The 27,967-nt window shown below is 37.1% G+C and overlaps 1 protein-coding gene across 1 annotated transcript in view; it reads left to right on the top strand.

The window, feature by feature from the left end:
• The window catches only part of arid5b (AT-rich interaction domain 5B), a 155,906-nt gene that overhangs the window by 115,544 nt on the left and 12,395 nt on the right, over positions 1–27,967 (top strand). Inside the window, exons 7-8 of the mRNA XM_048171029.1 lie at positions 3,638–3,690; positions 5,305–5,402. Coding sequence (XP_048026986.1) covers positions 3,638–3,690; positions 5,305–5,402 — 151 coding nt within the window. The remainder of the gene's footprint in view (positions 1–3,637; positions 3,691–5,304; positions 5,403–27,967) is intronic.

The raw sequence follows: 27,967 nt of genomic DNA on the forward strand, positions 1-27,967 counted from the left end.
ACACAGAGCACATGTAATATGGTCAAGAACAAATTAATTGGTTCTCACGCATCAAGCAAGCACTTTTAAGCTTCTGATTACCATATTTGATGCGCTCTATGTATGTGTTGATTGATGCTTGTATATGAATAGAAGCCTAAATTGTTCATCATCTGAAGAGACACAATCAAATTTAAGACTTTAAACTGCTCGATTCATATGCAGTTATCTCTTTATGAACTTTTTGAAGTGTACGAGTTTTAGGTGAATAGACCTTTAAAGAAGGGACAGAAGCCTCTCAGGTTTCATTAAAAATATCTTCAGTTATGTTTCAAAGATGAACGGTCTTTTTGTTTGGGAATGACATGAGGATCAATAAATGATGACAGAATTTTCATTTTTGGGTGAACTAACCCTTTAATGCATTTTAATAGATGTTGGGCAATACTTACGTCATCAGAAAGGTAACAAGGTTGACTTTAACAGGGTTGACAATGTGCACCCCTGTATTTAGGAGGCCTTTCTACCTGTCTAGGAGCTCCTCAAAGGAAAAACAGAAAATAATATGCTAACAAGGTTACTTTATAACCTGAGGACCAGTACTTTTAATAAATATTATATCAATTAAAGTCTAAACAGAGACATATTAAAGACAAAAATCGCATGAAGAGAGGAAATACCAGTGGGGGCACTTTTTTTCCAGCAGAATTTGTACTGTTGCTGATGTATCGAAGTGCCTGAGAGCAGCTCTCGGCTTTAAGTTTAATGTCGTTCAGTCGACTTAAAAACTACTCGCCCCGTAACACGACAGTCCATCAGAAGTAGCTATTGGAAGGAGGCAAAAATCAATATGGCCAGATACGAGGACAGACAAACACCGCTCTGACAAATGCACTGGCTTTGTGTTCATGGCGATTGAATCTTGATTGATTAGTCCCCCAGCAGCAAAGTCTCTCATTAATTTCAGCTGGGCCTTATTCATAAATGTGGCACAGCTCTGCTTCATTAAACTGACACAAATTTATTTAGTTTGATCTTTTTTTTCATTTTCGCTCACTCTCTAACAGGCCCCTGCTTAGCATTAGCATTCATATGGCGAAAATTAAATGATGGGGAATGGATTGTCGACAAGCGTTTCAAGTCATGTTTCAGTTTTTATTTGATGTTCGATTGATTTGAAGAGTGTGTTAATATGGCTGTGTTTGGAATGGAATGCTAGTGTACTTTATACTACACAGTATACACTATGGCTACTATTATTTAAAAGTAGGTAGTGAAACAGTAGGCATTATATATACTACATAACATTTTTCAGATGTACAATATAGCAAATCCCAACTGCTTGATTGTTTATATCATTGCAAAATAATAAACTAAGTTATCAGTAATCTGCTAAATGAGGCATGATGATATTAAAGGTGCCATCGAATGGAAAATTGAATTTACCTCGGCATAGTTGAATAACAGGAGTTCAGTACATGGAAATGACATAAAGTGAGTCTCAAACTCCATTGTTTCCTCCTTCTTATTAAATCTCATTTGTTTAAAAGACCTCCGAAGAACAGGCGAATCTCAACATAACACCGACTGTTACGTAACAGTCGGGATCATTAATATGTACGTCCCCAATATTTGCATATGCCAGCTCATGTTCAAGGCATTACACAAGGGCAAAACATCTGGATCTGTGCACAGCTGAATCATCAGACTAGGTAAGCAAGCAAGAACAACAGTGAAAAATGGCAGATGGAGCAATAATAACTGACATGATTCATGATAACATGATATTTTTAGTGATATTTGTAAATTGTCTTTCTAAATGTTTCGTTAGCATGTTGCTAATGTACTGTTAAATGTGGTTAAAGTTACCATCGTTTCTTACTGTATTCACAGAGACAAGAGCCGTCGCTATTTTCATTTTTAAACACTTGCAGTCTGTATAATTCATAAACACAACTTCATTCTGTATAAATCTCTCCAACAGTGTGTAATGTTAGCTTTAGCCCGTTAGCCACGGAGCACTATCAAACTCGTTCAGAATCAAATGTAAACATCCAAATAAATACTATACTCACATGATCTGATGTATGCATGCAGTATGCACGACGAACACTTTGTAAAGATCCATTTTGAGGGTTATATTAGCTGTGTGAACTTTGTTTATGCTGTTTAAGGCAAGCGCGAGATCCGTGGGCGGGGAGCGTGAGGAATTAAAGGGGCCGCAGCCTGAATCAGTGCATAGTTAATGATGCCCCAAAATAGGCAGTTAAAAAAATGTAATTTAAAAAATCTATGAGGTATTTTGAGCTGAAACTTCACAGACACAGTCAGGGGACACCTTAGACTTATATTACATCTTGTAAAAAAACGTTCGATGGCACCTTTAAGATTCAAACATTAACATCAGGATTTTCTGTAAAGCTACACTCAAAAATAATGATTTTACAATACTGTTCAGTTTATTTAAAAAAAAAAAAAAAAAAAATATATATATATATATATATATATATATATATATTTTTTTTTTTTTTTTTTTTTTTTTTTTTTTTCATTTAACAGCATTGTATTAGAAGGTTTCAATTAAGTATACCAAAAATAACATTTTGTGCATGTTCAATTTACTGAAGTAAATTAAGTTAATCCAACACAATTCTTTTCAACCACTCTACTTAATCAATTTGAGTTGAGATGACATAAATGCTAAAACTAGGAACAGGATTTCCCCTTCCCATCATGCTTTGCACAGGGCTGGTTAGGGAGAGTAAATGTTGAAATAAAATTTTATTTTATGCAATTTTTTTTTTTTTTTTTTTTTTATCAAGATGATTAAATTGTGAGACTTGTTAACATTATCCTTAATGTTCTTTTAGGTTTATATTTAAAAGCGTTTCTGGTATGTTAGTGTTTTGGGGGGTTACCATTGTGATGAAATATTTAAAACTGCGTATCGTGAAAAGCGCTATGCAAATAAAATTGACTTGACTTGAATTGCCTATTAAACCGTAATGTCACATAGATGCCGCATGACCTCATTATTTTTGCCGTGTGAGTGGCATCCAATTATCATCTACAAAATGAAACTCTATTTTGCCCTTTTTAATTTAATTTAGTGTAAAACTCTCTTAACTTTGGGCAGTCTGATCAAATAATGAGTAAAATGGGATGTATAATTACTTCCAGTCCAATCACCACACTGGAAATGGAAGGTCAAGTTGAAAGTTTAGTGCAGGGGTCCCCAAACCTGTTCCTGGAGGGCCGGTGTCCTGCAGAGTTTAGCTCCAACTTGCATAAGCACGCCTTCCTGGAAGTTTCTAGTATGCTTAGTAGGACCTTAATTAGCTGCTTCAGGTGTGTATGATTAGGGTTGGAGCTAAACTCTGCAGAGACACCGGCCCTTCAGGAGCAGGAATGGTGACCCCTGGTTTAGTGCATTGCATTGTGGGATACAGTAGTGCATACTGAATACTGCACATTTTTGCATATAGTAGATCATCCGGGTGTTCCGTATTTGGGAAAATTCTCATACTAACCGCAGTGTACACCGCTGATGTCATACTAAGAATAGTATAGTAGTATGCTATTCCGAATAAGGCCTATGTGAAAACTTCCTTGTGCTCTCCTGTGGAACTAATCGTCATCCTTGTTATCCTTCTTACAGTAAACCTTTGGACTATGTTTCAAGCGGCTCAGAAACTGGGAGGATACGAGGTGGTGAGTGTTTACACAATTTGTTTGAAATCCAGTGCCTTTGGCAGCACGCTTTTTCCTTTGGCTCCGAAAGATTCCCAAAAAAACAAGAGTTTAGTTTTTTTTCCAGCCTGCCATGTAATGTGTGTTTACTAGACCCTGGCCTGGATGCGGAACTCTCTCAGATCCAAATTTGGCTAGAGCGCTCGCAGTTGTTATAAAATCTACAAGTGGAAAACACATGTAACCCTTTTGCGGTGGAGGAAATTGGTTGGGGCCTGTTCACTACCCATGTTGAGGCTCTTAGGGGACCATTATTGTGCAACAAGCGAACTGCACAATAAAGGGAATTCGCTTGGCAGCTTATCTGACATCTGCTCTGCTAAAATATGGTGAAAACATTAAAGTCCCTTCTATGTGACCAGCTATTCAGTATTTTCCAGCAGCTCTGGATTCATTCATCAACGCTGAAGTTATTTAGATTAAGAGCAAACAGGAAGCCACTTCTCGCTCCTTTGCTCTTTTCATCCAATGTATTGATACCGCTGCCCGCCTTTCTCAACCATACACTCGTTTTTCTGTCCCCTGGCTCCTCGGATTCTCTTTGCCACAGAACGCTTGGCTTTAAACGCAGCTGACATCTGTAATGAAAATCATTGTGCAGGAGGAGTCATGATGTCATTGGAAACATTTACATTTCTCAAAAAGATCTTCTCCTGGGGATGAACTGTACTTGACTGTTTTAATACCGCAACTGTACTCCAGACCTGAAAGCTGCCTCGTACACAATGGCGATGTTAAAACAAACAGCAGTCAAGGGCTATTATGACTGAGGGAGTTTAGAGAAGGCAGCAGAGGCCATAGGGCCGATTCTGTTCTCATGCTGTCAAAACTGCAAACGCTTCATTAAACGCCCTAGGAGACAGCAGATGCCCTACTCAGCGAGTCAAGTTACCGAAGGAAAGTACAGCTCGTGGTCAACGATATTTTAATTGAAGCGTTTCTGCGATCGAAGTGGATTGTAGCGATTAGGTCTCCGTGGACATTGGGTCGCAATGTATTCCGGAACGCTCTGAGAATATTGTACTTATTTGTGTTGTAACTAGTCTGTGGTGAATACATTGGCCCGGGCGACTAAATCGCACATGCATTAATTTCCCAGCAATTGATGCAGGCAGTTTTCAACAGAATGCATTTTATTGAGAGAGGCAGCCATTAGCTGACGGAAACGGCCATTAAAAATCTTTTAACCCTCGTACACTGAATGCACTAAAGGTCTCTCATGAATATTAATCGCTGTGTATGTGAATTATGTTAATCTGATATGTGTTTCCTTTTTTTCTGTTCAGTTAAGAGTACGCATACATCAATTTCATTTCAAAAACTCAATCTAATGACCTTGCATGGGACATCATGAGCTCAGTGTCATTTATAATATAAAGCTTACGGGATCTGTTTAATATGCATCGAGTGACCCTCTTATTTTCATCACTCAACAATAAAGAAAGCCCAGCATACATGTTGAATGCATGAATAGTGGAATGCTAATGTCTGTGATTATTTAATTTCTGCTCCATGCACACATCCATTACATGAACGTCTTTGTCTCTCATAATGGACTCCCACTTCCCATTGCAGATCACAGCACGACGACAATGGAAAAATGTATATGATGAACTGGGCGGCAACCCAGGAAGCACCAGCGCCGCCACGTGCACACGAAGGCACTACGAGAGGTATGCCTTTGCCTTTGCTTATTTGCCAGCTCAGATTGTATTTTCTGTGCCGATTTTGAGGGGAATCTGTGGAATTGATTTTAAATATGGTAATATGTGTTAAATGATGCTGAGAGTATTAAAGTTATATTGGTAGCTGAAAGAATAATTAGACAAAACATTTTAGGAGGCTGGAGGCAGGGAGGCATGTGTAGCAAATCTGCAGACTTTTCTGTGAAATTCTGTGTGTGTCTGCACTTTAGTATGCTTATGCATGATAGGATGTGCCCATTAAAACACGTACACTGACACTGTTGATTTTATTATTTACACCCCATATTATTAACAGCCCTACATGAAAGCTGTGCCGGCAGAATTTGAACAAAGCTCAGCAGATTTCTGCAGATTTGGAACACCCAAATTATCATTTTCATAAGTTTAATCACTTTGTCCTACATAATGTTTTTTTTTCTCTCTCTCTCTCTCTGGTTTCCTTGACTTAAGGATCCAGAACTTACAATGAGACAATAGCTACATTTACATGGACACCGGAATGATTGAATCTGAATGTAGAGTTTACACTAAAAGTGATCAGGTTGATGTGAAGCTTCAAATAGGAATTGATTTTTTGACGTGCACACTGCACAAGTATACGTAGTTTCCCTCTATTTGCACATACTGTTCTCCTGCATTGCTTCTTTTCTTTGTTTTAAAGGTGCCCTAGAATTAAAAATTGAATTTACCTTGGCATAGTTAAATAACAAGAGTTCAGTACATGGAAATGACATACAGTGAGTCTCAAACTCCATTGTTTCCTCCTTCTTATATAAATCTCATTTGTTTAAAAGACCTCAGACGAATCTCAACATAACACCGACTGTTACGTAACAGTCGGGGTGTACGCCCCCAATATTTGCATATGCCAGCTCATGTTCAAGCATTAGACAAGGGCAGCCAGTATTAACGTCTGGATCTGTGCACAGCTGAATCATCAGACTAGGTAAGCAAGCAAGAACAATAGCGAAAAATGGCAGATGGAGCAATAATAACTGACATGATCCATGATTACATGATATTTTTAGTGATATTTGTGAATTGTCTTTCTAAATGTTTTGTTAGCATGTTGCTAATGTACTGTTAAATGTGGTTAAAGTTACCATCGTTTATTACTGTATTCACGGAGACAAGACTGACGTTATTTTCATTTTTTAAACACTTGCAATCTGTATAATTCATAAACACAACTTCATTCTTTATAAATCTCTCCAACAGTGTGTAATGTTAGCTTTAGTCATGGAGCAAAACCTCAAACTCATTCAGAATCAAATGTAAACGTCCAAATAAATACCATACAGTATTTACGCGATTAGACATGCTGCATGACGAACACTTTGTAAAGATCCATTTTGAGGGTTATATTAGCTGTGCGAACTTTGTCTATGCTGTTAAAGGCAAGCGTGAGCATTTAAAGGGGCCACAGCCTAAATCGGCTCATATTTAATTATGCCCCAAAATAGGCAGTTAAAAAAATTCATAAAAATAAATCTATGGGGTATTTTGAGCTGAAACTTCACAGACACATTCAGGGGACACCTTAGACTTATATTACATCTTTTGAAAACACGTTCTACGGCACCTTTAAAGAGCAGACTTGATATCAATTTCGGGTCCTAATTAGGAGACGACGAGATGCTGTGCCTTGCTGCTTATATTTATTAAGAAGTAAAAACGGCCATTCCTGAACCCAAAACAAGGTGTCTGTGGATGAAAGTACGAAACAAGGACTAGTGGGACATTGTCCTGCTCTACTTCACAGATGATGAGTGGAAGGCGAATTTTAGAATGACACTTCATTCAACAACAACAGCTCGTTCCTCGTGTCATACGTCATTATGCCATTTCTACATCATTGCACATGTGCAGAACTTTCCAGTTTTGACCCTTCGCAGGGAGTTTGATTGACAAGCGATCTAACCAATCAGAACGCCGAATCCGCCATTTTGTCCGACAAAGCAGTCAGGAGTTAGAAGATTAACCTCGGTGGAGTTAAACTTGAAAAATTGTGTATATTGACGTCTTTCCGTGTTTGAAACAACATTCATTCTCATGTTCATTCATGTTTATTTGATGTTATAAATGGACTAGTAGGAAGATATGATCGGTTTACGAGCCGCTTGAGCAGAGGAGCTACAGCAATCTGTCACGACACATTAAAGAGCCACAAAACGTTTTTTATTGTTTGAATTTCTTAAAAAACTACACAGTTTGAAAGCTGGGTCTTTGTTTAATATCATAAGTAACCTGCTCTGTCTTGTCTGTCGGCGTGTTGTCATTGTCCTCTTTGCTCCGCAATGTATTTTTCACTGTGTGTGGCGTGACAGCGCCACGGCTTGTCAGACAAATATGTGAACTTTCTATTCATCAAGGAATCCTGAAAAAAAAAAAGTACACAACTGTTTTCAACACTGATAATAATAACAAATATTTCTTGAGGAACTAATCATCATATTAGAATGATTTCTGAAGGATCATGTGACACTGAAGACTGGAGTAATGATGCTGAAAATTCAGCTTTGCCAACACAAGAATAAATTAAATTTTAAAATATTTTCAAATAGAAAACAGTCATTTTAAATTGTAATAATATTTCACAATAGTTAGTCACAATGAAATTGTGGTCATGCTTGTGTTTGTGAACTACTGTTTTAAGTGCTGCATGTAGGGCAGGTTTTAGCATTGGTTTGTGCTTATTCTTAAAGGTTCGGAGGCAGGGGGAGAGACTGTTATTGTATTTGCTCTTAAAGCTGTTCAGTTTGACCTTTAAGGTTTCTGTGACATGTCTCTTTCTTCCGTCTGGCTCATCGAGGGCTTTAGTGGGGCCCGGGCAGGTGGAGTTGGCAGGGATTGTGTTCCTGGCAGCGTTCCACTGTCAGACTTAGTGCTGAGTCAATAGCCACCAATAATGTATCTGTTCAATGAATAATAGGCTGCCAAAATTCTATGTTATAACCTTGATCAAAGAGTCAGGGATGTGCTGATGTGTCCACTTGTGCAGCTGCTACCAACAGTAATTAATTGAATTAATTTGCCCGGCAAATGAAGCCATTCTGTACGTTGTTTGCAAATGAAAGGCCGTTCCGGCCACAGTGACGCACGGCATTATCTGCGGCCGCTCCCCCCAGCTCGTCTTCGGTTTCGGGCCTCGGGACGAGCTACCTATTGTTTGGCTACAAGCTCTGCTCATTGGAGCCCAATTCAAGTGGCTTTTCATCTGAGTCCTTTTGCAGGGTCGCTGCCAAGTGCAGCCCTGGCCACAGATGGGAATGAAGATATTCATGGGAAAAAGATTTTTTTTTTTTTCTTTTCTCTTTTTTATGAGTGGCCTCACTTCTGCAAAACAAGCCTAATATGCCTTGCTCTTGTGTGTGTTTTTATCTTTCTTTTCCTCCCTCCCTACTCAGGGTAAACTATAAGTTCTTAAAAGATTTCTGTTAAGTACTTCCCCAACCTTTGAAGGGCAGCCGACTCAACTGACTTTGTGAGGAATTACTCATCTTAGAAAGAAGGCACTACAAGAGAGCTTGTAAAGTCATGAATGAGGCATGAATTTCGATCACTTGGTGCATGGCTTTAACTCAATACAATCAATGAAAATTGCAATATTTAAAAGGATAGCTAACCCAAAAATTCTGTCATTTTCTCACCCATGTCATTCCAAACCTGTATGACTTTCTTCTTTCCATGGTACACAAAAGGAGAAATCTTGAAGAATGTACTGGCTGCTCTTTTCCATATGAAAGTGAATGGGAACTGGAATTGTTTTGCTCCAGAAAATCACAATAAAAGGGTTACAGAATCATAGCTTTGTAGATTCCATTGATGTTAACAACACCAGCAAAGCGTAAAGTTATTAATGAATTACAACTAGTGTTTTTAGATTTGAGTCGATTAAACAATACTGCTGCTGCTAGTTAACTTGGAAATACTACTTTAATGTTTTGCTTTATATTTTTACAAAGGCTATGTTTAAATTACCATCATGTTACTGTTACTTTTTAAAATTAATATATTATTTTAAAAAGTGAGCAGAAAACAAAATCATTTCCTTTTACCTCAGATTTTGCTTGCGTTCGTTTTCTCTGTGGCACTTTTGGCGGGTTCAGAGAAATGTCCATGAGGGAGTGTATTGAAATCCTACACAAAACTTTTCAGCATTTTTCTGTCTGTGCAAAAAAGTAAATAACAATTAAAGGGATAGTTCAACCAAAAATGACATTTCTTTACTCACATTAATTACTCACCCTCATGTTGCTCCAAATTCGTAAGACCTTTGTTCATCTTCGGAACAACAATTAGGATATTTTTGATGAAATCCAAGAGGTCTGACTCCTCCATAGACAGCAATTTAACACTCTGAGGTCTGAGGGTATCGCCGGCGATACCACCGCGTTTTTTTTCTTACCCGTGTGAAAGAGACTCAAAATACTCCGTCAATGTTGCACATACGATTAAGAGTTATACACCATTTTAATCTGTTGAATATCTTCTTTTATTTGTGTACACTCAGAGTAAAAACAAAATGTTGTGCTTTTTGCAAAATAAAGAAAACTAACATGATGCGTAATCTCTCGTCTCCCTCTGAACAAAGTCCAATCTGATAGTTCTCAGAAAATGAACTGTAACTTAGTGAATACTAATCACAAAAAAATTAGACTTATGTCTAAAAAAACGTTGAAATGTCAGGTTTTAAATCGTGTAAGTCAAATCGAAAACAAACATTCTGTGTTTATGTAATCTGTATGAAAAGAGAGCCATGTCAGAAGTCCGAGATTCAGCTCATTACCCGCTAATGCGACCACGCCCACGGAGCCAGTGCTATTCAGACGTAAATTCAGTCAATACATGCATACATCGTCTCAATTGTGTATTTATTGTCTTGAAAAGTGTTTTGAATAGCCATAGTTAGCGATCTCTGGCCTCTGTTAGTTCGGTTAGTTCCTGGATTGCCAATTCTTCTTTAGTGCTCAGGCATTTGTGGACTAAAGGTGCACAGAGCGCCCTCCGGCTGCAAGTATGAATTGAAAACACAGTATCCAGCACTCATAGTAATGACAATAAATCCTGAATAAATATTACTCCTCTGTATAGAAAATTGACAAACATATGAGAATCCATCAATATTTCTCCAGATGTGCATGCTTTTAAGCTAAAAGCCTATATGAAATGCCATAGAGGTAACATAATTGTTCAGATACTTTGCATCACAGAAATACATTATATTTTAAAGAATATAATAGAAAACCATTATTTTAAATTGTAATAATATTTCACAGTATTGCTGTTTTTTCTGTATGTTTGACATGATCAACAGAGGGTTTTTTCACAGCTTACCTGTCTGAAAGAGCTCATTATTTATGCAGCTCATTAGAGCTCTTTATGCGATTCTTTTGTCTTCTCAGGTGAGAATCACCCATTATTCATGACGATTCACGCCTCCATGCATACTGTGTTTCTTGACCAAAGATGTTTTTGAAAATTTAAATCTCTCTATTGTTTTATATGAAGGAGTAGGAAGGATAATTTTTACATAACTTTGAAGCAAAAACTCTAGTCTACAATCTCCAATACCCAGAAGTCTTGTGAACACAGATTTAATATTATTTTTTTGGCCTTATTTCAGTGACTTAAGTTTTTTGTTTTTTCAATAACCACGCATAAACGTTATTCCTTCAAAAACACAAACATGTACATACATGTTCCTCACATATTATGGTAGCCTAGTTTGTGCTGAATACAGTGTAATGCCACTTTTGTCATTTATATGTTTATGAACAACTGAAAAAAGCACAAATGTCAGGGCATGTCAAAACTTCTCCAGGCCCCAAATCAGCCTCAGACTCCAGAGGGTTAACCACCACTTTCAAGGTCCAGAAAGGTACTAAAGACATAGTTAAAATAGTCAACATGGCTACAGTGGTTCCACCTTAATGTATTGAGCATTTCAACCACTGCAGTCACGTCGACTATTTTAATGTCTTTACTACTTTTCTGGTCCTTGAAAGTGGTGGTTAAATTGCTGTCTATGGAGGCTTTCGGATTTCATCAAAAATATTTTAATTTGTGTTCCGAAGATGAATGAAGTTCTTATGCGTGTGGAACGACATGAGGGTGAGTGGTGACAGAATTTTCATTTTTTTAGTGAACTAACCCTTTAAGCTTGCTTATAGGCTTGTTATACAACTGGTTATGAGGGACAAAAAAGTGATAGACGTGCTGACTAGTTGTTGCAAAATTTCTATTTAAGCGTTTATGAAATTAGTCATTGCACACATCCCGTAATTACAACATCATTTCTGCCTATTCATCAGAAGATTTGAAATTTAGAGCATGTGTTGTATAGACTACACTTTTATGATGCAATTTTGGCAATTTTGTCATTCACTGAAGAAGAGCAGCCAGAATATTCTTTAAAAATGTACCTTTTGTGTACAGAAGCAATAAAGTTGTACGAGTTTGAAATGGCATAAGGCTGAGAAAATAAAGACAGAATGTTCATTTCTCTTCTGTTCTCCAACTGCTGCTAATGATATTTACTGTATTATCTGATTAGCTTTTGGCTACTATGCATGTTGTGAGGGAAGAAAATCAAATGTAGATTACAAATTAGGTCATAAAATATGACATCAATAACCTTGAGAGAGACTGCGGCATTCCAGCCCGCCCTCCACCCCCCTCCCCTCTGCTTTTTAATTATATAGGTCAGTGGCACTGATCAATCTGGCCCTGGTTATTTATTTAATCCTCCTCTTCCCAGAGAGAGATCTTTGTTCCAAAAATGTTCTGCTTATGAATGTCGCTGTAGATAACAGCATTCCATAAACCTTGTTGTGCAACTTTAGTCACTGTTGCAGAGGTCCATTTTGTTGTTGTGTGAATTTCTGTCCCTTTTTTAAAAAAAAGCTCTACAGATGTTTCTCAATGCGCTCTGCAGAACTAACCAATTCAGGATGCGTGCAGATTTGCATAATGTTTGAATAATATTTGCAGTACCATGTACAAATATTATCTTGCAATATAAAAAATGTCTGATAGGTGCATTCATTGCCTCGGAATGGAATGCTAACCTATAGTTACTGAATACCGTTCAGAAAAATACTGTATACTGCTTACAATGTGAATGAATTATGCAACAAAGAACGTTTTAAACAGCAGTATCATGTTGCATATTTAATATAGCAAAATTTTGTGTAACATGCCTAGAGAAAATGTGCACAATTTGCTATCTCCATTTGGTAGAAATACTAAGAGTGGTACCTGTATATGTTAGTATGCTATTCCAAACATAGCCATTGCATTGTGGGATTTCTAGTATAATGCGAGAACCTCACATTTCTTGATTATTGATTTTTGTATTCCCCCCTCCAGAATTAATGTTTGCTCTAAATTCAACCAAGTCACGCTTCACAGAACTCATCCTTGAACCTCGAGCCAGTATGACAGATTTTAATGCAAGCCCTTTAAGTGAAGTTTAATGATCAGGCTTTGAAGGAAGGCTTTTTCCCAGGGAGTATTGCATCAGCTGTTTTTGTCCCCCGAGAGATCTGCGCTTCATTTGAGACTGCAGCTGTAGTAAACAATAGCAGTATGCATTTATTATCCCTCAAATCATTAGCAAGTGCGCTGCATAATCCAACAATATCTCTGCTGCGCGTTCTCTTGAATGTCAGACGATAACCATTTGGGTTCTTAGAAATGCCAATCACTGATCCACATCTATTTACAATTAGACGTTTATCTGTATTTACACCATTTGCCTGTATTTACCAAGTGGAAAGGAGCGGTTGTGTGACATTGTGGTTGTGAAAGCTGACAAAACCTAATTAAATCCCTGATTGATCTAATTAGTTTATCATTGCAATTTGCATGTTGATTTACAGACTCATTTGCCCTGCTAAGATTCCATCATGTTCTTTCTTTAACAAGACACGTGACAGTTTCAACCAGTGCCAGTCTGTTGTCTGTAAAAATGTTTCTCAATGAAGATAATACTCCTTAGGTTCATTATTACAAAAATTGCATGTTAAAATATTATTCAATGATTCGTCAGTGGAGGGGACTGTCTGACTGGCTGACTTTTGTACTCTCATGTGTACAGTATATACATAATAATGTGGCTGTGATTCAACATGGCTGTCTTGGCAAGGTATTAATGTAAACAAAGGCATCTTGTCTTAAGCAAATATAAACAGATTTATGTCAAAATCTATGCACTGGGATCAGCCTAATAGACCTGACACTGTCTATTATTATGTTAAAATTAATATACAGTACAATATTGACAGAAGAAAAGAGAAAAAACACTTACTGCTCTTAATGTATTTATTTGTTCATTACTAACTCATTTACTAACTGTCTTACTGAATAATTAATAATCGGTTGATTATTTTGATGATTAATCAAGTAATCCGATTTTTTCACCTAAGTGAACAATAGCCTTTGAAATTACTTAAAATACATAAATAACGATGATGCATAATAATTGGTTAAAATAAAGTATCAACACTGTTAAAATACATAATGTAGTATACATAATATAAACATAATTAACTTAAAGGGTTAGTTCACCCAAAAAAAATTCTGTCATTTATTACTCACCTCATGGCGTTCCAAACCCATAAGACCTTCGTTCATCTTCGGAACTTTTGTTGAAATCCGATGGCTCAGTGAGGCCTCCATAGCCAGCAATGACATTTCCTCTCTAAAGATCCATTAATGTACTAAAAACATATTTAAATCAGTTCATGTGAGTACAGTGATTCAATATTAATATTATAAAGCGGCAAGAATATTTTTGGTGCACCAAAAAAACAAAATAATGACTGATGGCCGATTTCAAAACATGCTTCAGGAAGCTTCGAAGCGTTATGAATCAGCGTGTCGAATCAGCGGTTCGGAGCGGCAAAGTCACGTGATTTCAGCAGTTTGGCGGTTTGACACGCGATCCGAATCATGATTCGATACGCTGATTCATTGTGCTCCGATGCTTCCTGAAGCATTGTTTTGAAATCGGCCACCACTATATAAGTTAGTTATTTTGTTTTTTTGGCGCACCAAAAATATTCTCGTCGCTTTATAATATTAATATTGAATCACTGTACTCACATGAACTGATTTAAATATGTTTTTAGTACATTAATGGTTGTTGAGAGAGGAAAATTGCTGGCTATGAAGGCCTCACTGAGCCATCGGATTTCAACAAAAATATCTTAACTTTGTGTTCCGAAGATTAACGAAGGTCTTACAGGTGTGGAATGGCATGAGGGTAAGTAATAAATGACATTATTTTCATTTTTGGGTGAACTTAACCTTTAAGTACATTACATATTATAACAAATGCCTGCAGAGGGCGCCAACGTTCTGGTGATTGTTGTTGTTACACTTTACAGCATCATCAATTCCTTGTTTAATATTGGCCAAACAACATTTAATTAAAATGTCCACTTAAACTTAAAAATATTTGGCCACTTGTTTACAATAGAAATGTTACGGCCACTGTAATTTCTTGAACAGGAACATGTGGACCAGAGGTGTAGTCCTAACAAAAAAAAAGTAGTTTACTATTCGTAAGGGGTAGCATTTACTGTGAACAGAGCCGTTTTGAGACGCTGGAAGAAACACGTAAACTGTGCACATGTAAATAAATAAAGGGTCACATTTCACTCTGAAACCCACAGCGTATATATTAATTAATCGCAGCATTTGTAATTTCACAATAGCACTATGCTATATTATGATTTTTAAATGGTTTTAATATATCGTGCAGCCTTAAGGCCCGGGTATACTACATTTTCCACGTTCCGCTCCGTCTCGCGCATTCGGCGTATGCGCACAATCTAGTGGATTTTGTTTTCAAGTGCTCTCTCGACTCGCACATGCGCTGTTGCACGCGGAATGTCCGCGCGGCCTCAAAAATTAGGCTGCACACGGACGGTGTGTGTGGACATCCACGAACTCTCCTGCTGACGAAAATTACGTCATGTGAACGGTGCGCAGACAGCCAAAGTATACTTTGGCCTTTGGAAAACAGTCTAATAATGTGGTCATTTCTCTTAAAGACACTGACAACAAAGTTTTTACAAAGTTTGGAAAGTCTGCGCTGTGTCACTGACCCATATTAGACATTTCTTAAGGGTCTGCTGCTGTACTGCTGCACGCTCCGTTTCCCCAAGTATTTATAATGTGGAGTTTAAAAGCTTTTTTTAAGGCTTTGTTTTGGAACAACCACCATGTTGATGTAGTTTCTTTTTCCATGTATGGCTTATTTATGCTTTATCACTTCACATTGTACCGAGAGAATAAGTGCTGTGTTTATCTTGGGCTGAAGTTTGAGCCGCGTTCAAGCTCAGGCCTCTAATTTAATGTCTTTAAATCACTACCCAGGAATGTGGCTTTCATTTCAGCCGCATCACAGAACGAATTCCAACAATAAAATATTTTGCAGGGAGGATGTCTCTGTACAAACCACATACATTACAAAAACACGGCTCTCATTGCGCATTATTTAGAGTGTTTAATAATTAAAGCTGGCTTTTGAAAGTTAATGGGTTTTAGCCTGAAGGGAGTGAGTGAGGTAATTTAAGGTCTAAAGGCCAGGAATGACAAAAGGCCTGCTTTGGCGTTCCTTCCCCTCGTTGTTTAACTGTGTGAATCTGGATTAGTTCAAGGGTCGACTTCTCAACAAAACCTTTCAGGCGTCCTGCGTAGCTTATGGAACAATGACTTTTTCTCTCTCTCACACACACACACACACACACACACGGCCTCACATTCTCTCTCTCAGTCTGTCTCTATGATTAATTCACAGTTTTCCCCTGCGGAGAAAAGCAGAAAAAGTTCAAATTATTCTCCCTTCAATCCCAGCTCGTACAGATGTGATTATGAACGTGCTGGTTTGAGGTCGGTTTTCTCGGCCGTAACCTCTATTATGTCCAATAACAGGCCTCTGGTTGTTTGTTTAACATTCGTTTGTCATCGGAAACCTGCTGAACTGCCATCTAGCTGTGTGTGTCGTCTACTGCGGCTGTGGTCTGAATTTACGGTTCGTGGCATTTCGACAAGCACTCATTAGGGCCACTTCTGTGGAAGTAAACTTAAATCTCCATCAGACGGCTTGTTTAATAAGCAGTAATGTCGGATCCTGGGCACGTCTCCCCAGCACCAAAGCGGTGGAATGAGATGAATGAGAAAATGAAATTGTTGATGTCAACAACCATTTGTCTTAGTTATTTCGGTATGTGGCCTGAGGGGTGCCGAGCGAGATGAGAGCGTCTCAATGTGAGCGAGAGCATTCAAAGACAAACATGCTAAAAATAGACTTGAAACAGTTGAGGTTGTGATTCTTTGTAATGTTTTACTTCCTGTTTCACGGGCCTGTCACAGCTGGGTATTACGCCATCTTGTGACTAAGAAGCAGAAGTGCATCATGAACAGTGCTGAGCATGTAGAAAAATTAATTTTAAGAAAGTGATGACACCACAAAAAGATCAGGGTCACATTTTGCCCTAAAATCAAAAGGAAAAATAGTGTCTATAAATAGCACTCTTAAGATATTTTGCAGTTTGCACAATTTTTAACTACTTTGCTTTAATCACTGTGATTTTATTTGGTGATTTTCATTGCTAATTGCTAGTAAATAAATATTTCTTTACATTTTTAATATTATTTTTTAATCTGTATAAATGAATGGCAGTACATCAAATGCTACTATGACACATAAACACGTAATGAAAATAAATTAATTAATCAAATAATAAATGCTTTTTCCATTACTAATAATAAAAATAGTGAGAAGAAATGTGCTTAACTGTGACGAAAAAGTCACAATGCAAAAAAAGTAATGGTCCTAAAATAAGATTTCTTTATCTTTGTACACGGCACAATAAAAATATGACCTGGACATTCTTGACAGGTTTCATGAGATTCACTCGAATATGCCTCTGTCATATTTATTTTTGTGCTGTGAGACTTATGCACTGGAATTTCCTGGAATCAAATCACATTAATAATGATTTAATACTGAAGCCACCCACGTCTATCAGGTGTCAGTTTACATAATATGATACACTGGTATATTTTTACTCGCACTGTATTTCTGATACATTTGTACTTGTATATTTTACTGTCGCTATGGCAACACTGGATGTCCAAATGTTATTCTTCAAATGCAAGTCTATTGGATTATGTAATGCTTATGTAAATCAACAGAGCTATTTGTGCATGAGCTCTTTCAGTGGGCAGAGGAAACCGGAGTATTGATTGCGGGATGTTGTTCTAATAGCGGAACAGGAGTGCCGTGTTAAATATTAGTCATTTGCTCTACGAGTTAGAAAGAAAAGAGAAAAATATCTCCCAGCCCGAATGACTCACTCCTCACAGAACATCTTTATATATACTGGTGATAAATTTGGCAGAAATTAAATTACACTTTTGGTTCCCTTACAGTAACTCAATAATGTCGTGCTTGTTTCTCAAAGTCTCAAACTGTTCTTAGATTGGCCATTTTCCAAAGTCTGCAATCAAAAGTCAGAGATTTCAATATGAACTCTCCCAATTTGAAAAATGAAATGATTTCAACCCAGGCTCATTGGAAAAACATGCCTCTGGCGACATTTCTGTAAAATTATATTACATTGATTCTTGCACATTTTGCTGTGAAATGCCGAGTGAGTGAGTGAGTGGTGCTAAAGGCGTGTTCAGTTTTATCCAAAACAGATGAATGTGAATCTGGCAACGTTTTATTGCATTGGTTGTACATTATCGTAAATGAAATATCCTCCTGCTCCATCGCATTTGAATATAACGTGTCTACCTACACTAAACCGACCCTAAACCGATAGTGTTTGCAAACGTGAGATAAAAACACATTTGCTGAAGCAGTCATGCCATTTTATCATGACTCGTGTTACTTGAGCGCTCCGAACGTTTCAAAATGTAGGAAATTCAACATTTGATAGAAAACACTTATTTAAAAATAAAAAAGACAATAATTACCACTTTAACCATATAGCCCATTGCAACTTTGATGCTTCAAAAAGTTCATTAGGAGATCGTAAAACTAATCCATATGAATTGAGTGGTATAGTCCACATTTTCTGAAGAGAATCAATCTCTTTTTATGATGAACAGATTTAATTTAGGCTTATGAAATGGATAGTTCCGGCCCTTGATTCTGATCATAGACTGCAAAAAAAGATGGACGACGCGACGCCGCTTCCTTCCATTGTAATGAACTGAAGCAAAAATGGGCCGATGAATGGGCGCTGACACGTTACGCAATACGTCAAAATAAAAAAGTTTGGAGCCTGGGCATGCGCAGAAGGAATCGTCAGTGGAGCCGGAGGCGGAGTCGTGGTATCAAACTTCCGCCCAGACGACTGCGTCATCATTCATGTATTTTAAATAGGCTATATAAATTATACACAATTTAAAATTCTACCTATAAAATAATAGGCTATTCTGTTTCTAGAGCAGTAATATTTTTGAAACAGCAAATTCAGTAGATAAAATCAATATAACATGCCACTAGAAACAACTCTAAATCGTCAGAAACGGTCCTGACATTTTAAATCAAGTTCAACTAACGTTACAGGAGATCGATTGCTGTAATTAGAGTAGGCTATCATTAGTTTTGTCCTGCTAATTATTATTTTACACCCATAAAAATAATAAGTAACTGCCAGATAACGATCACCTGCTTTTTCCCGACATGGTTAACATTAGGTGTGTTATCTTAACTAATAACATTTATTAATTAGCTTATAACGCCCACATTTAATGTTACAGAAAAAAAGTTCAGTGATCCGTCAGATCCTGTAGTTCGGTTAGTACAGTTTACTGCTGAACAACTCATTTTGTTGGTGTTAAATAACAAAGAAATCGAAAATTAATAGTTAGTTAATACATCTTCAATCTCCCCTCGAAGCTCCGACAGTCCTCAGACAAGCTGTCAATCAACTTCGAATCATGACGACATGCCCGTTTTTATTGCATCAAATTGCTAGCTAAAATCAAACTTAACACAAAAACGAACAATTGAATATAAATCAGCGTGATAACAACTACCTTAAATGACCAAAACCATCTTTCAGAAAGTTTAATTTGGAGCAGAATTTATTTTTAAGTTTTCACTGAAGTCTCATTCGACTGCATTGAGAGGGCGGGGTTTATGACCTGTACTGCATCCAGCCTCCAGGGGACGATCAAAGAGCCCGTAGCTTCACTTTTCAGGACACACCCGATTCTGATTGGTTGAGCCGCGTTCGAAGCCGTTGTAAAATCCCATACATATTGCATTACATAAGTATTGCTGCAGCACTGAATGTGCATGTTGCTGCGTCTGTCTTAGCGACTACTCTTAGCGACGTGTTTGTTCTCAATTGATTTTGTTCATTGAAGCTTACTGCATTATTGTGAGAGAGAGATCGAGTGAGCGAGTGCATTACCTGCATTCAAATTTAGCATTTTCCCTCAGGTCAGTCCTATATTCATAATAAAAAATATCCGCTGCGATCTTGTCCTTTTAACATTTAATAGGTTTTCCCGTGCCCTGCTGACACTGACAGCCCTAGTCAAAGCAGTCGTTTGCATCCTGTTTCGTGTTCACAACAAGTTTCAATATAAAAGTCTTTGAGTGACTCGCTCATAAAGACAATAAAGATGTTCACGGTCAGGGACAATTTTTAATGTTATCTTAAGTAAAATCTTTAATGATTTTACTTAAGTTGAAAGTTGCATTGATACATATATTTTGGCTTTAATATTTGTAATGTGTGGTAACCATTTTATAAAAGCAATAAGCCCTGTGAAGCCGTGGTTTACAGTGAATTTATAACAGCTAAGGGGGTTTTAGCAACGCCCCTTAGCTGTTATAAATTCACTGTTAACCACAGCTTCTTGGGGCTTATTGCTTTTTTTACTCGCATATAAACAGTGATCAGTGAACATAAACAGAAGCTCAACTGAACCTGAATGATGCCTGAAAACAAACCTCTTCCAGAAGCTCAGAACCTCATTGGTTCTCGCACTTCATTGGGTTCGGTTGAGCTTCTGTTTATGTTTGCTGATTAGTTTTCCAATCTCTTTATGAACTTTTTGAAGCATCAAAGTTGCAATTGCATAGGCTGTCTATGGGGGACAGAAAGCTCTCAGATTTCATCAAAAAGATCTTCATTTGCGTTCGGAAGATGAAAGTCTTACGGGTGTGAAACGACATGAGGGTGAGTAGTTACTGACAGAATTTTCATTTTTGGGTGAACTAACCTTTTTAAAGCTTCTAGTGATGATTTCAGCTGGAAACTGCAGTGAATTGTATGTATAGGTACAAAGAAAGTACATAGGTATTGGAAAAACACATTTTTCCGGTGAGCCTGTGTTGAATAATTTGATATATTGAAATAATTATTAAATTTGAAATTGAAAAAAATAATGATGATATGAGCTAGTTTATTTTATAGCTGTATACTCCTACTGTATGTCGACAGTTGACTCATATGTGTCTATTTTTATTTCTCCTAAGACTTCTAGAAACAAAGCCGCTACTTAAATGAACACAACTGAAACTCTATTAAGTCTCAAGAACGAATTTCACTACAAGTAGTTTCAATTCACACCACAGCTACAGCCATTATATTTAGAGTAATTCAGCTGGTTGTTGTGATGAAGTCTGTTGAACAAATTTAGAAAGGTGTCTTTTCAATACCATCCATCTGTGCAATTGCATACAGCTGCGTACAGCCTCGATACTAGTCGGCGTCTAATATTGACCAAGTTTAGCGTCCGCGGGCACAAGCTTGCAGGGTTTTCGGTTCCGCCCTGGTCATGTGGTTGCGGTTAAGGTTTCAGCAAATGAAGTTGTAAGGCTGGCAGGAACGGGGCCCTTACTGTTCCCCTATTACATGCAGAAATGCCAGTTCTCCATGCAGGAAAGCCCCACTGACCTCAACACAGCTTCTTCCTCCATAATCCCACCAGCCACCGCTGCACAGGAAATTGCAAAACACAAACTGTAAGATTACCATCTTCTAATGTGTCTCCTACAGCACCCTGCTAGAAAATAATACACCGCTCATCGTTTACATCGACTTCCAGTAACGGTTACGTAAGCCGGGCCTCCGGTACCACGATCACATCTGCATTTACTCTTCGCCCCACTTGATTTTTATAAGCACCACTTTCCAGTGGCCCACGTCTCTTATGTGGAACACATCCCCGGGCAAGGGTGGCAGGAAAAACAGCACCTCAGCGGAGCATAAATGCTGGTCTTTGTATAATTGTTGCGTTCTTTAAGTATGATTAATTTTAACGGTCCAGCGTTCTCTGAGTTGCTTATTATGGAAATTAGTGTTATATAAGGATGGGGGGGGGTGCTGGAGAGATGCTGCAACACAATCTTATTACCCACTCAGCAGTCTTCCCAGCAGACAAAAGCGTGCGGGCGCACCGTTGTGGTTTTCAGCAGGCTGCTATCTCTGTGATGATGCCCTTATCTGCCCAATTTATGAAGGAAGCATTATTCTCCTCACGATTTGTAAAGCAATTATGCATCTGAATTAATGACAAGGAGGCAGTTTGCACAGCAAAGTCACTTTGTGACTGAATTTTTTTGTGGACAAATTCAGGTGTTCATATTAATTGCGGCACTTTAAAAGGCTATAAAAAAGTACTTGTCCCTAGAAATGTTTTCGCTGCTTTGTCTATAAGATTCTTTTGAACAGGCTCAAGGTGACACATAACCCAGGTCTAGTTTTCTAAAATGAATGAATCATTTGTTCTGGCAGTTTTTTAGTTGAACTTTATTATCTGGGGTAAGTACTTTGCTCAAGGACATAAAAGTTCTCTAACAGCTATTTGTCGCAGAAAGGATCAAAAAGAGGATCTGCAACAAACAAGCACAGCATGTTGCATAATTTGTTTACATGCACTTTAAAAATTTGATTTTGCACCACTTTAGAATGTAAATGGTATTTCCTTATTATTCTTGTTGTATTTTTTGAAAGAATTATGGTCTTATGCTTCGTCAAGACTGCATTTATTTGATCAGAAATACAGTAAAAACAGTCATATTGTGAAATAATATTACAATTTATAAGAACTGTTTTCTGTTGTAATACATTTTAAAATGTAATTTATTCCTGTGATGCAAAGCTGAATTTTCAGCATTACTCCAGTCTTCAGTGTCACATGATCCTTCAGAAATCATTCTAATATGCTGATTTGCTGCCCAAGATACATTTCTTATTATTATCAATGTTATTTTTGAGGTAAATATGATACACTACCATTCAAAAGTGTGGAGTAAGAAAGACTTTTATTCAGCCAAAAATGAAAATTCTCTCATTTACTCCCCCTCAAGTTTTTCCAAACCTGTATAAATTCTTTGTTCTGCGGTACAAAGGAAGATATTTGGAAGAATGTTTGTAACCAAGCAGATCTTGCCCCCCATTGACTACCATAGTAGGGGGAAAAAATTGTTAAGAACATTCTTCCAAATATTTTCCTTAGGTTCAACTTGAGGGTGAGAAAATGATGACAGAATTTTCATTTTTGGGTGAACTATCCCTTTAATTTATCAAAAGTGACAGTAAAGGCATTTATATTGCTACAAAATATTTATATTTCAAATGAATGCTGTTCTTTTGAACTTTCAATTCATCAAAGAATCCTGAAAAAAATGTTTCATGATTAATTAAAAAATTATAATTAAAAAAAAAAACAATAAAAAAAATAAAAACATTAACAATCTTAATAAAAAAAATTCACAGATTAAAAAAATGATAAAAATATTTTTAAAAAATGTAAAAAAAAAAAAATCAAAATTTTCATGCTTATTTAACATATTCATGAATAAAATCATTTTAATTTTGCCGGATGGAGAAAATATGTGGCTGCAGCACCTTTGCAGCGCATCAAGTATAATTTTCTAATATATAAACCCTGGAAATATTCCATCCTAGATCTGCTTTCTCTGATGGAGCCGTAACAGGAAGCCTGAAAAGTGGCATACGTATGTGAGTATATGCACATCTAAATCTGCAGGTGATGTTGGGTAAATGTTGAGCCCTCATATAAATAAGCAGCCGCTTCCTGCTCCATCACAGTAGCGGGCTGCTCTGAGACAGACGCTTTGAGAACACCTGAGCCCAGCCAGAGGCTGCGAAACATGTTGATCTGGCCTAAAAATGAACCATTGCAGTCAGTGCGCTGAATAGAGGAACTAAAATAACTTCAGCAGAGCTTATGATTACAGACAGCTCTCGAACTGTGGCCTCATTCGTTTTCATGACTTTGCGGCTGCTCTAAAAGGGGATGCAAATGTTTTTGTGAATGTTAAAATCTGTTTGCTGATAAAAAATAAATAAAAACCTGCCTGATATTAGGTTTTTATTGAGCCAAAAATATAATTACACAGTCAATTCTTTTTGTAGAAGAGAGAGAAAAAAAAAAAGGTAAAAAAGAATCCCATGGTCTCAGAAGTAGTCTGTCTTCAGTGAAGCTTTCGACAGTTGTAATGGACTGACAAGTGAAATCTGATGGGGAAGAAAACTCAGCGTGACACTCGTACATTACTGGCAGCAGTCCTTTTCAGTTAAACTCGGGTTCACGGATGTATTCGTTCTTTGTAGAGATGTTTGGAATGGGGACAGGAAGGGGGATGAGCCTCGTTTCCAGCCACATGAAGAAAATAGTCCTGTAAATGGATCGCTCTTGTGGCACTTTAAGTTATTCTTTGTACTCCCACAGCGAGTACACATTCAGACCATCAAGAAGGTTCTTGGTTCATTTCCCAGGGAAATGTATCCCACCACACCATTTGTGACAAAATGGTGCATTTTCATTTTTTCATTTGTTTATTTTTATTTTGAAGGCCGGCCCTGTCAGTGGTCTTGGTCTTTTCTTGCAACACCTACTTCCTGTCCTTGATGTGCTTTCTGTCTGGCAGCTTTTTGGGATTGCATATAATTTAACTACTGAATGTAATATAACTATTGTGTATCATGTTTTCATGCGTTCACTGTCAAATGACATTGTTTTATACTTCATTGCATGCAAAGATATAGGCAACAGTGCAGAAAAAATATAAACAATAAAGCAAAAAGCAGCAATGAGAATCAGTATAAAAATAATTTTTTCCTTTCATCAAACTTGGAAATTAAAGGTACACTAAATAACTTTTTTTATTGTTCAAATTTTATAAGTGTTTATGTTTTAGACCTGTCCGGATGGTTTTCACAGGAAATTGCGTACTTATGTCACTCGCCCGTGCTTATCTCATCATATTCATAAATAGAAAAATTGCTCCAGCCACAATGATGCATGTATGGTGTGGGAGTGTCACAGCAACCGAGAAAGGTTGACATAGAGCAGGTAAATCTCAAACTAGCGGTGTAATGGTTCTCAGTAAAAAAAAAAACGAACAGTTCGATTCTCCACCCATGGTTCGGCATGCACTTGCACCGCGGTTCATCCCGAAACCTGATAACGCATCTATTATATGGTTTGTTGATAATAACAACAACGTGTAAAACAGATGCAGCTAATGTATGTTTCAGTCGATGAATATGCATTCTGAAGAAGTTTATATGCAGTGTTATTTTATATTTGATTACTTTATTAAATTCTGTACCTTAAAGGTCCCGTTCTTCGTGATCCCATGTTTCAAACTTTAGTTAGTGTGTAATGTTGTTGTTAGAGTATAAATAAAATCTGTAAAATTTTAAAGCTCAAAGTTCAATGCCAAGCGAGATATTTTATTTAACAGAAGTCGCCTACATCGAACAGCCAGTTTGGACTACATCCCTCTACTTCCTTCTTTAATGACGTCACTAAAACAATTTTTTGACTAACCTCCGCCCACAGGAATACACAAGAGTTGCGTTTGTAGAGTGTGTTTGTCGCCATGTCGTCGAAACACTGTTATTTTCATCCCGCAGTCCAATCACCGGGTCTGATTCCGGCTCAAATTGATAGGGTAAAATTAAAGACATGTTTACAATAACACTGAGCGCGTGCATCTCCACGTTATGGTAAGAGGCGTGACCTTTCTGGGCGCTAAGCTGCTGTCAAATCACAACACAGGAACCGCTGGCACAATCAGAACTCGTTACGTATTTCTGAAGGAGGGACTTCATAGAACAAGGAAGTCATCAGCCCGTTTTTATGACAGTGGAAACAGCGGTATACAGATAAGTAAATTATGTGAAAAATTATGTGTTTTTTTACACGCGAAACATGAACACATGTTATATTGCACACTATAACCACAATCAAAGCTTCAAAAAAACACGAAAAACGGGACCTTTAAAACGACTGTTAGATACCTGAAAAACCTGTAAAGCATTGTTTATTTTATTTGTATCTTAGCTTTCATGTATTTATTTGTGCTGCTTCTTGTAGTTAGATTATTTGTTTTTATTTTCTTTATTTTTATTTGACAATTGTCCTATTTTTTACGGAACATAGCACGTACCGAACCATACCAAGACCGTGACCCTAAAACCATGACACAAACCGAACCGTGAGTAATCTGAACCGTTCCACCCCTACACTAAACAAAAAGAGAATGTGACAAAGCTTGTAATAAAACAAGAATCAACATTAGCTTGGCTTTTCAGAGATGGTGAGAACTGAGGGATTTGAAATGTTGTAAAATGTTGTATGTTATTGAACAGATAAATTGCCATATTCATCCGCACAGTCACAAAGAGCTGAAGCACAACCAAAACAATGTTCTTCTGCAAAATGCATGCAGTTTTGTTTTTAACCTGCTAGAGAGACAACAGATACACAGTGTACCTTTAAGCAAATTTTTCAAATACTTTCACATTTAATTTTCTCAGCTGGTAGATATGTATGCAGGTTACTTGTATACTGCAGGGGTGCATGGTTAAGTGGTAACAAAAAAGTACGAAACTTGGTAAAGGTTGAACACACACACACGCAAAAAAAAACAAAAACAAAAAAAAACATGGACATGAAAAGGAAAAAAAAGTCACACTTGTGCTCCTCACGGTCAAAAATTACTGCATTGGAAATGAATGGGAGATGAATTTCATCTTGTGAAAACTTTTGGCATTGTGGCCAAACAAAATCTTACTGAAAGCTAATTTTTTGAGATATCAAGCTCAAATTTCGAACACAAATTGTTTAGATTTACGGCTTTGATTTTCTAGCTGTTTTAGAGTAAAACGTGTATATATATATATAATTGTTTTATAACAATAAACATAAAATTATGTACCCTTTTTAATTTAACTTTTTAAAACTTTTTTCACTTCAGAAATAAATTGCCAAGTGTTGTCTTTGAAAAGAGATTTTATGTCTGTGAAAATTAAGAAAATTAAGTCTGTGCTTTAAAGCATTTGAAAATTTATGACAGTTTAAGTTGGAAATTTTATTTTCAGGTCTATGCTCAAAAAGTTAATAAATGGATTATAAAATATAAAGTGAAAATATAATTTAATATCATACAATCCCCTAAAAATACAAAATATTAAATAAAAAAAACATAAACTAAAACTTCAAACTAAAATATAATACATTAATTTCATTGGAAAAAAAAAAAAATGCCATTTTTGACCAACACACGAAGAGCACCAGAGGGTTAAAAAGATCTGATCTGTTCATTAACAGCAAAAAATGTTGAGATTGATGACATATTATTGAAATTGTTTATTTTATCAGTCACCTGAGGCTTTTTATTTGTTGCCTAAGGTATCATTTTAGGATCGATACAGAGGGACCAGAGGGCTGGTATTGTACCCAAGCCAACATTTTGGTATCGATCCAGCCATAATAGAATACCCTATAAATTGGCAAGGAAAAACTTGAATACATAAAGACTGCAAAATGTGTGGCGTGTGTGTGTGTATATATATCCCTACCAATGTTAAAAAAAATCTTTGTGTTTACTTTGCTCTATCTCCCTCTCTCTCATAAAGGGATGTTTAATTGCATATTTCCTGTTCTTGGCATTGTGCCCTTCACCGGCTGTATGAAATGGAGTTATACTGCTGTCTATCTGCCAGCTGCTAAGCTCAATGAAAATAACAAAAATTTAAATCTCACAGACGCCCTCAACCTCTTAAAAACATTTTCCTCTGAGGAAACACTCCACAGCCTAACTTGTAAGGAAAGATTTTCTACAGTTTTTTTCCCCTCTGTGAGCTGAAATGGGACGGGAACGGTGACTTTTTATTCCCATAAAAGGCCATGTGGCGAGAATGAGTGGGGATATTCGTCATGATTTATTCCTTGACTTCTCACCTTGTGACAAAGAGCTATTTCCATTCTTATCTCAACTCTCTCACACATAAGAAAAGTACTCAGACATAAATAAGCAAATTAAAACATCACATCTGATACCAATTATCCCTCCACCAATCGAAAGAGAATATTAGGTAAATATAACATCGTTTTTTTGCACTCAGTTTAAAATCAGGCTGTCATAAGACCAGCTTAAAGCTCACTAAGGACTCTATGGGGGTTTGAAAAAAAACTCCTTTAGTTCCAGACGAGGGAGATTTCTGAGG

This window comes from Megalobrama amblycephala, linkage group LG20 (genome assembly GCF_018812025.1).
Source record: "Megalobrama amblycephala isolate DHTTF-2021 linkage group LG20, ASM1881202v1, whole genome shotgun sequence".
Lineage (NCBI taxonomy): Eukaryota > Metazoa > Chordata > Actinopteri > Cypriniformes > Xenocyprididae > Megalobrama > Megalobrama amblycephala.